The sequence below is a fragment of the Molothrus ater genome, chromosome 4 (genome assembly GCF_012460135.2).
Source record: "Molothrus ater isolate BHLD 08-10-18 breed brown headed cowbird chromosome 4, BPBGC_Mater_1.1, whole genome shotgun sequence".
In the NCBI taxonomy this organism is placed as follows: Eukaryota; Metazoa; Chordata; class Aves; order Passeriformes; family Icteridae; genus Molothrus; species Molothrus ater.
In genome coordinates, this window is record NC_050481.2 from 15,540,905 (window position 1) to 15,552,035 (window position 11,131).

Sequence of the window (11,131 nt, forward strand, 5' to 3'; positions counted from 1 at the left end):
CATCCCCAGCCATTGCAGCCTGCACAGGGCAGGTCAGCCCAGGCCTCTGAAGCTGTAATAGCCTTTGGCTTCTCACAGGTTGTAATCTTTAGGTTGTAGTGGTCCCTTTCAGTTGAAGAAACAAAGCAGAAGTGTTGTCAGCCCCTGATTAACTTCATGAATATTTGAGTCACGGTAAAAGGTGCATAACTAAAGCTTTTACAGGCTACTCTAACAGTGGAAGAGATGGAAGAGGAAATGAAGACATAGTGACACAGAGAAGGAACTCACTTTGCCGCAGTATTTTAAGGAAGAATACAGCAATCTTATAATGCATTCTGAAAGGTGAAGCTTTTAAGTTGTTACAAGTAAACAATCTTTTACTCAAACTACAAGAACTTCTAACTATTCCCCACTTCAAGCACAATTACAAACAAACCCACCTAGTGCCAAAGGACAAGCATCCCATGGTCCCATGCAACACACAAATCCAAAAGATAGGAACAGGCGTTGAATTTATAACTTTTGTAAGCCTCACACAGCAAACACTGTCAGTCACATCAGTTTCCGTGGCTTCACAGTGAATTATCCAAGATAATTCTTACGCTCCCACGGGAGGAAAAATAGAGAAAAATACACATTCCTCTTGCTGCTCCCTAATGTACCTTCTCCATACAATGTCATGAATGTCAGCCCTCTTCTCCTTCCTTGTTCATCAGCTGAACCATACCTTAGTATGACAGGAGGGAACAGAGTATGTCTGTCATACTTCCATTCTAAGGATGGACTCTAATTGCTTCTGAGTTTTTAATTTTGAAATTTTTATTCTCAATTTTCAAATGTTCCATTATGAGGGGGTTGGGCTACTTTTAAATAAACTGTAAGAATATGACTGTGGAGTAGATGAACTGGTTTTTGGAAGAGGAATCCTGTTGCTAGTCAGTCTGTGCACTGATGACTGTCCAACTTCTCAGGAGAACACGCTAATGTTTTCTTAAATACATTCTTTACCAACTTTTGTTCAATCTTTCATCAAATTATATTTTTTTTAGAACAGTCTAGCATAGTTACATAGTTTTTTTAGAACAGTCTAGAATAGTTACAGAAGCACTAAACTCTGTAAAAACGTTTTTCTGATTTTAAGTCACGGAGTATGTTACTTATTGACTGTGCATCCAAGGGGGAGCAACAGAGCACTCTGAAAAAGGAAAATAAAAGGGAAATAAGGATGTTTGTACCAGTACAGAGCAAGTCAGTAATTGAATCTTGCCACGTTACAAAAGAAAACTTCAGGAAGGGAACTGTGTACAGTTAAAAAAAAAAAAAAAAAAGTTTCTTTGTATTCTTTAGCTTTACTCAACTCCCATGCCCCAAAATCTCAAACAGCCAACACATTGCAGATTTCACAAATAAGCAATATATGTGAGGAGAACATAAAGGCTGAAGCAGCATACACAACAGGATGTAATGCATTTGCAGAAGGCGAGGGCAGATTAGATATCAAAGGAAAGTTTTTTATTACTTAAAGCAGGACATTACAACAGAACAGTAGTCAAGAAGGGGTCACTGGGTCCTGTCACTGAAAACAGAGAGATTAGATATGAAAGGAATAAGTCACACTAAGAGCATGAACTTGCTAAGAGCATTTTTTCAACCTTAAGTAACGTGGCTGTAAATATACGTGGGGCTCAGAGTAAAGACTATTGAACTGTAACCCTTACCCTCTCTGACCCATTTCAGAGTCCTGGGTAAATCACTTGATCTCACCACACTTGTTTTTGCCAGCTGTGAAACACCAGCAACATCTATTACACAGGGACCTGGGGAAAAGTTTCACACTTACAGACAACTGCAAGACTTTGTAGAAAATGACTTTGTGTATCTAAACAGTTTATTCCTTACCTCCCTAACTCATTTGTCTATTCATTTGTCTCTCAGTAGTGTCAGTTTGTCATGCCTCCAGCTACAAACTCCCTCTTGTTCATGTTGCTATTGGCTTCTCAAGAAGTTATATTATTTTCCCATACTATTCTGCAATAGCTGTGGGTTTAAGTGTTAACATGAGAGCAGTTTGACAACTCCAGAAACTAAGAATATGTCAACATCCTACTCAACAGATTTGTTTACTATCTTTTTTCAGAAGCCTGTTTACTTGAATAACAATATTTTAATGCATTTTAGACAAATTAATCCCACAGAGCTAAAAATTATGAGCTGGAAACATTCCTCCCTATCTTGGGACATAGTGGATTGTTTATGGAGTTGTAGCTGACCAGCTGAAGCTCTGCAGCCCTTCTGAAGACAATCCATTTGCCCAGCCCACAAGAACATGAACAGAACTGCACAATAAACTGAGCAGCAGCTGACTCCAAAACACATCACAGCAAAATTTTACAGGCTGTAAAACAAACTATTTCATTACCACATGGAAGGCTCAGTTCATAGTTTGCACAGGACAGCTTTTCAGTTTGGTAGGGAAATCACTGAAAAACAAAACAGGGACCCTCATTTACTCTTTCATTTCCAAAGACTCCTTTCAATATAAGGGTATTTCTCCACCTACTGGAGCATGAGGCATAATTGAACACATAAAGAAGGCAAATCAGATTTTCATTTAATGTTCTGCTTTAAAAGGAAAATGCAGTTTGAAGAACCTGCTTAAGCCATTCTACTTCTGCTAAGAGTTCATTTGTAAATTAACGATATTATAAAAGAAGCAACAAAATGAGAAAATAATGATAGCCCATGGCTTGAGTGGATCAGTAGACATGCATCCAGAAAATAAATACTGAAGAAGCTGTAAAACATATTCTGCTTGAGCAGGTGTCATTTAAACAAAGCTGCAGGTTCTGTTTTACTTGCTTGGCAGCTCATGTATGACAGACAAAGAAAACAGCAGTCCTGACAGAAGAAGCAATGACCATAATAAGGGTTTGATCTAACAGATAAACACAAATGAGGTCACCTCAAAAACTGTCACCTGAAACAAAGGAACTATCAAAAAATTGAGAACTCACTGGTTAAAACGCTGCTGCTCTCATTAATTCGTTCCCCATCTGACTGTCATTTCTTCTATAAGGTATTATAAAATACAGTCAGTATTTAAAGCTGAAAGGACTCAAAGGACCCAAGAAGTTGCTTTTGGTTCAGGGCACTCTGTCATATTCAATAGAGGCTGTTTAAATAAAAAAAGAAACTGTAAGTACTGCATTTCTCTCACAATTCAGCATGGTCATTACAAAGTCATTGTGCTTCTGCCACTCTATACATTCCTTCAGCTGCCTCTTTGTAACTCATTGCAACAATCCCAAAGCAGTGATTAAGAAACAGGAGTAAGTGGTCAGGAGTTCTGACAATTTAGGTGATGGAAACCACTACCACCAGCTAGCCCTGTGCAAACTTACCAAAGAAATGCCACAGCTGTATGGCCCCCAAAACACCACAATGCCCTTCCTTAGTGTTTCACTGCAAACAGGGCCTAGCAGGCAAAAGTTGGGATCACCGCGTAACAACTGGGACAAGGGGAATGAAGAGCAAAAAATATTTAGAGGGGGAAAAAACCCTGAACAAAACCAAACACCATGAAGGTAAAAAGAGGATTTAAGTAACCCAATTCACTGCTTTACTGGAATTGGGTTGCCAGAAGCCAAACAGGTGAAATTGAGCTGAAGTCACCATACCTTTTACATACATGTCTAGAAAATCACAACTGTGAAAATTATCACTTCCAATATATTTCTTTAAAAATTAATTTACCTAAGTACCAACAGGCTCACAAATTCTCCTGTTTTAATGGTTTTACTGTCAGATCTCCAAAAATCAGCACTTTTCCACTTTATCCTTCACATTTAGTGGGTACCAGATGAGCTCTGCCTTCTAGATCATAGATCAGGAAAATGTTTCCTCCAGATTTTTCTCAAGGGAAAATAGAAAATGAAAGTGCTTTTGGTTGGAAGCAGTCCTGTCTTCTGCATGAGATAAAGAAAAAAATACCAAACACGACTGGCCATTTTGTTTGAATCCAAAAAACGTAAGTCAGATCAGAAAGCCACAAAACATTATTTTTAGAGACAAACTATTCTAGTATAAAGGCATTTGCTATTAAAACGTTATGGGTAACATTTGTCTAATGTGACGTCTGCATATAAAAAAAAGTCTAACTACATTTTGCTTTTTAATAAAACATCTATTTTGAAACCAGATGGCTAAAATTCCCTTCTCCTACTGTACAGTGTGTAATAACTAACTACAGCTTCCAAAGAGGGACCAAACACCACTATGTTCTATTTATATGAACACAATTTATTTAAAACTAAAGCTGTGGTCTGGTGCTGTCAGGCAGTGCAATGTTCTTGCTGTCACTCAAGGTGAGGAAAGAAAATGCAATCCATTCTGGCAACAGCTGCTGCTATATTAGAATGGAAAGCTGCAGTGTCAACTGCTCTGAGATGACCCCACAACCAGAATCCAACCCTGCACCACCACAAACCTCGCTCTCCCGCACTCCCCAAACCCAATCATTTTACACGGGCATCCAGTTTTTATCAACAGATCTAAGGCATGTAGAAATAGAAGATTTGGAAGTTTATTTTTTTCCAATAGCATGTAGGAGTCTCTTAGTGAGTGTTTAGATTTGTCATGATCGCTGCATATACAGAATCCAACAGAATTCTTCTGCAGACTACTGGATAGGTTTTCCATTCATTTCTGCTGCAGCAAAACATCAGAATCCACACATAGGAAAAGTGCATTTAATGTTCATATTTACATAAAGCACTCATCAAGAACAGACTACAAACAACGCTTAGAGACCATCTTTGAACGCCTTCAGCAGCAGGTCAGCTGCCAGCCCAGGAGACAAGACCCCTGTAAGAACTTTTTCCTCCAGAAGCGGGATCTTATCCTTGACGGCCAGGTGAGTGCGGAAGTGCTGCAGCATGTTCTCCTGGATGAGGTTCCACATCCACACCTTCTGCTGCCGGCGCCGCTTGGCCAGCAGCTCGCCGCTGCTGAGCATGAGGTCGCGGAACTCGGCCATTTTATCCCACATCTCCGAGATGCCCTCGCCGGTTTTGGCGGAGATGCGCATGACCTGGGGGGGTCAGGGAATGGCCAAAGCCAGGTTACCTGCTGGCCTCGAGGCTGCCAGGACTGCAGCAGGCAGATTGCATGGAAATCAAGACGTGTGTGAGGGAAGCTTCCTTCAATACCTGCTTCATGAGGCTCTAAGCATTTCTGTCCTTTCCCTCCAACCCCCCAAAAATCTGGGATTCTACTGACTAGAAGTAGACCCTGAGATCCATACTATTTGGGATATTTGTCCAACTGCTTGTTATGAGAATCATTTTTAGTAAATCCTTCAGCTAAGAAGCACATTAGTTCTCCTTTACTTAAATGTAGAGTTAAGTGCATATTCTGGTAGCTATTCTTTCACTTAAAATATGCCAGAAACAAGGTATTTTAAATTTTTTTTTTTAATCTTTGCTTTCCAGACCAGGAATTAATGTTGCCAATAATATTCCAGAAATCCAGCACAATCTTTCAAATAGAACAGCCTGGTGGGTTTGTTTTTGTTTTTTTTAAAAAAGCTTCTCTCCTTTTCCACACTTAGAAAAGGAAGGCTAATCCTCAGGCAGCCCAGCTGATTTAAACTCAGCTTAATGGGTCAATTTCAACACCAGGGTAGAACAAACCTCCTTTACAGATAGTTTATTTATAAAGGAAGTGAGAGTGTGTGCTTATTCTATATACAGATAATAAAAACTAGTACTGAATCTTCTCCTTAAAAATCCACCAAAACCTTTTAATAGATAAAATACAGAAAAATAGCTTTAAAACTGAAGACCTACAGGATAAAAATTCCCATTTTCTAGCCATTTTTATTATGTGAGAAACTAAAAAAAAATTAAAGGCATAAAGGAAACACACTAACTAGTGAAAGAGCAAAGATAATCACAGGCTTCAGAGTTATAAGAGAGGGAGAAGCAGATTAAGGGACATTTTTAGATAGGCACAGTTTACAAAAAGCAAGTGAAGTTTGCACCACTTCTGATGTCAGTAATAGCTCTGCTAGTGCAGAGATTGCAGCTCGGGGCAGAAATCCTGGGGAGGAGAACTGGCTTTGCAGTGTTTCATGTGGCACACCCTGAGATCAGAGGTGAGGCATAGACAGCAGCAATCACCTCTCCAGCACACTGAGACTGAACAACCAACTGCAGTTTTTAAAAACAGCCCAAGGACACTAGGACAGCTAGGTGAGAAGATACCAATCTTAACTCATTCAGCATGTTTTCTGGGGGGAAAAATACAAAAAAAAACCCCAAACACATCTCCAATACCCAAACAAAAGCAAACCAGACCCAAAGAGCCCCACAAAACACAGGGAAGTCCACAAACCTTTGGCCTCCAAACCTTGGAACGCTTGCGGAGCAGCTTCATGGCACTGACGTACTCAGCCTGGATCCTCCGGGCAGGCACAACCAAATCACCATCAGCCTTGTTGATAGCAACCAGGTCTGCCATCTCAATGATGCCCCGTTTGATGCCCTAAATGCAGCAGGGACAGCAATCAGGAGTACCCAGAGGGGCTGTGGCATGCTGATTCAGCACAAAAAGCAGGTCAAAATGATTTGGTAGTTTCTAGTTTTCTCCCCAAAAATATATATAAGTAGTAAACATGTCAAAGTTAAGCTACAGAGTATCAAAAGTTTACATCCTAATACTTTTAAAATTAAAAAGGGAGCTTAGCTGTGCAGTAAGTGGATGGCACTGAAAATACTTAACAGTGTTATGGACAAAACACTATTGATATGAACTTTCTGCACAGCTACTACGTGCTGAATTTAAGTTTCTCTTTCTAGTCCCAGGCAGTAACCAATAAGAGAAACTGAAAAATACCTGTAATTCATCTCCACCCGCAGGTGGTAGCAGTAATATAAACATATCAACCATATCAGCCACAGCAAATTCTGACTGGCCCACACCTAAAAAATTAAATTCAGAATTTACCATTTACTACAAACTTTCAGTCCCATTAATAACAGTAATTGTGACAGATCCCAGCACTGCCCCACAAACAAATCCCACTATAACAAGACAAAGAGAACAGAAAACACAACAGTTTAGTAAAAGACATACAGAACTAGAAAACAAGACAGAATGAGCATTTGTGTTCAAGCAGTGACCATGTACAAAAACACGGGCAAAATCAAGGCAGGGATATGCAGTTATTAGCACAGCTTATTTCCATATCACAACACGACAATCAAAGCAATCCCTAAACACATACCTACTGTTTCCACAAGAACAACATCGTAGCCTCCTCCCTCGCAGAGCAGAATGGCTTCATTTGTGGTCCTTGTGACACCTCCCAGTGTCCCACTGGTTGGAGATGGTCTGATGTATGCATTCATGTCTCTTGACAACTCAGTCATCCGTGTTTTATCACCCAGCAGGGAACCTTAATGTTAAATTGTTTCAGAAGTGCAACACAGCCAAAGTCCCCCTTCTCCCCCCTCCCCACCAATAAATGAGTGAGAAAAGACAAGACAGATCTCTCGTAAAAAGTCAGTCAAATAAGAATATCCTAGTTATAGTTGCTCAAGACTTAACTGAGGACTAGGAAGCCACTGTCTGGTTCTTCTACTTCCCAGAAGCTGGAAAGGCCTGACAGGCAGACCTTACTGCTACCAAATATGAAGAATTTGTGCTAGGTCAGAATGAATTCTACAACTCCTGAATGGCTTTTTGAAGCCTACACACATCAGGCCACACAGCTGATTCGTGTCTGCTCCTGCCCAAAGGGACAAATCTCTGCATCATAATTCTGACACACCTTGATGCTGGATGTTTTGTTTTAGGAGAGCTGACACGTGTCCCTGCCTTCCTTCTACTCAAACAAACTGCAAATCAGATTCAGCGAGAACTACGCACTCAATGCACGCTCCAAAAGATGAGAGATGATCGATTCTTCCAACACAGTTTCTTCCACATTTTGCTACTCTACTCATGCATCCTGAAGGCATGCATCAAAGAACACAGTCCATCTTAGCTCCATCTCATTGCAATGCTCTAGTTATTTCTTTATAAATAGTTACACACCTCTAACAGCACAGAAGCTGGAAAAATTAATGATGCTGCTTGGCAGCTGCCCCTTATGGAAAGATCAAAATCAAGACTGCATTATTTGTATCAGAGATATCAAGAATCAGGCATGCTCAACTTGTAATTTCCCTACAATTTTTTATTGGAGAGTTAGAGATCACAACCTGTCATCAGTAATCCTGCACAACTTCAAAAAATTCAAATTTAGAAAAATAAATTGTAAAAGACTAGAAAAGAGGAAGTCTGAAAGAATTACAACACTGATACAAATTTTCCAATTTTGTATCACATAGGAAAAAAATATGAAAACTTAATTTCTTTTACATTTTACTGTTATAGGCACCAAATCTTCTTCCACTTGGCCCAAAGGGATACTTCAGTAGTTGACAAGGTATTAGAAGAAACTTGACTCAAACTTTAATTCACACTCACCACCACTTGTACTAGAGGAAGGGTCTACAGCCAACACAGACACTTTGTGGCTTCTTTCCGTAAGCATCTTCCCAAAACATTCTATGAAGGTCGACTTTCCAGCACCAGGAGGACCAGACAACCCTAAATAATCACATTAGGAAGATAAAAACATTTTGTTAGTCAAATAAATAATACATCTCATGAATACCATCAACATCTAGTTGATAACAATTCATACTCTAACACAGCATCGCAAAATAAAAGCAAATAAAAGCTATGCCAAAACAAAATAGGAGCTCGGCAACAAAGCAGCACTTCACCACCCCTCCTCCTATTGACACCAACATAACACTGGGTTTATCCACATCTATTTCTTCCCTTCCAAATAAAATTACTTGTACTGTATGACTTATCCTTCATAACTTTCAAAATGTTATCTATTACAACTGGATTTTTCAGATTTACTACAAAAGAAACATTCCAAAAGGAAAAGCAAGGCTGTACCTTGAAGAGCTGTTCTTTCCAAAAAATGAGGCCATTTATTTGCATGTCAAAGCTCACAAACTAAGATTAGCACCAAACTTTTCTCACTCCCATGCCCCAGTTCTTGTTCTTACTACCTTTGTACAGACAGGAGAGATGACAGCTGGGCATGACACATGTTAGCAGTCCTTCTCTTTGTTAAGGGAAAAACATTTTACAGCTTCCAGGAGAAGCAGGTTCAAGTCTCCTTCAGCTGAAAATCAGGCTGCTTAACAGAGGGGCCATAAAACAGGAAGGTGCATGTTTTTCCTTCTGTAGACTAAAAAAGGGATTCAGGAAATGTCCAAAAAACACCTTTAGGAAAAGACCAGGTGTGCTTGAACACATCTTTCCCTAAGTGTAGATAACATCTGCATCAATCTGCAAAGTAACTAATGTTTCACCTTATAATGGTTACACAACCGACCCTGAATAACACACTCCCAAGAAGCAATGATAATTTCTAAAGCATTTTCAAAAGCATTTTTCATCTCAAGCCATAATTCCACTGGACAACAGAAGTAATCTAGATTGGTTATAAACCACAAAAAATAACAATGCAAGACTACAGACCACAAACAACAGTGATAATAAAAGGTGAGGACAGTAATTATGTGTAAGCAACTACTAGACAAGACATAAAAGGACTAACCCACTCTAAAGGCAAGTGGCTTTCCTTGATTTAACTTTTCTTGTTCCCTGTGGTAGGATAATACCTTCTGAAGGAGCACCTGGGCTACTTTCTTCTTCCTACTCTGAGTTGATTCTATGAGTGTAATGGATTCGGCTAAGCAGGCTCTGTGGCCCTGGATTAGCCCCTGGTAAAGTCTGTCTACAAGTCTCTGCTCCCGGTCAGAAAGCTCCTCTGCTTGCTGCTCAGGGGCTGCTTGCTGGCACAGCTCTCTCCTCAAAGCGTTTGATGAGCAAATCCATTTGGTGTGACAGCCGTGCGCCGGCCCAGGAGACTCAAGGCCCAGGAAATCTGCTCGGGAAGTGAAGCGAAAGGTCACGAAGTAAGTTCTTCTGGAGAAATAACAACGAGGGAATCTCAGCAGCAAACAGGAGATCTTCATCTTGGCTGGGACCAAAAAGTACCAGAGTTGTCAGTTCACTTCTGTTTGCAGACACCCTAAAGAGAAGGAAAAACATTTTTACTTTCCTCAAAGTACTTGTGAAGACTCAAATTAAGTTTATGTACACCCCTGATCCTCAGCTTTGATTTTATCTGTATCCTCTGCCTTGAATAAAAAAATGACCACCCTCTTTTCCCGTCAAACAGACCCAATAAAAACACGCTACAGAATCAAAAGCACAGCATCTCTTTATTATCATGCTTCATAAATGAAAATATCAAAAAAGTACTTTTAAATACGCCTCTGGGAGCACACGCAGCACACTACAAATCCAGGAGCAATCAATCCTTACGCTTACGGAAATGGTGGCACATTCTAGTTTGACGGGCTATTTTTAGGGCTGTTTTTAACAATTATTCGGAACGAGGGCATGTTGGCACTTATTTCCACCAGAAAGAGGAATAAAGGGGAGTGGGAGAGAGTTCAGACACAAGAACATTTAGAAATAAACAGGAGGAGCTGAGGCCTCCCCGAGGCGCCCGGGCGGCCCCAGCCCCGCTCCCGGCTCCGCCGCCTCAGCCCGGGGCGGCCGCTGAGGGGAGGAGGGCAGGCAAAAGCCGCCATTCCCGGCCGATCCCTGACATTCCCGGCCGCTACCCGCCATTCCCGGCACCTACCGGAGCCGCCCCGCTCCGCCCCGGGAAGTGACGCCCTCAGGCTGAGCCGGAACCCGCTGCCCCGCAGGGAAAGGGCTGGGAAAGGGCCGAGCAGGGCCGGGAAGGGAGGGTGCCGAAGGGCAAGGAGCTACCCCGCCATTGCCCGGGCCTCCCAGAGCGAGGGGTCAAGGCCTCAGGCCTCGGGTCTGGCCATTCCATGTGTACACTAACTTCCATGGCCGTGGAGTCACAGTCTCCCTGCCCTGGCCTTACAGTGATGCATGTTTCAAACCATCTTTTCCCTCCTGATTTAGCGGTATCCACTCTCAATCCGTGCATGGCCATTTACTGGTCCTGCCCTTTCATTTCATACACCAGGAAGAG

General features: G+C 41.2%; 1 protein-coding gene across 1 annotated transcript; it reads right to left on the reverse strand.

Moving 5' to 3' along the window:
- Positions 1-4,542: 4,542 nt before the first annotated feature.
- MMAA (metabolism of cobalamin associated A) lies at positions 4,543-10,201 on the reverse strand. The gene is made up of 6 exons (XM_036382928.2): positions 9,671-10,201; positions 8,515-8,637; positions 7,268-7,438; positions 6,877-6,962; positions 6,376-6,525; positions 4,543-5,071 (listed from the first exon to the last, which is right to left on the reverse strand). The coding sequence occupies exons 1-6, from the start codon at positions 10,089-10,091 to the stop codon at positions 4,784-4,786; spliced, it is 1,239 nt and encodes a 412-aa protein (XP_036238821.1). The 5' UTR covers positions 10,092-10,201; the 3' UTR covers positions 4,543-4,783.
- Positions 10,202-11,131: the final 930 nt, after the last annotated feature.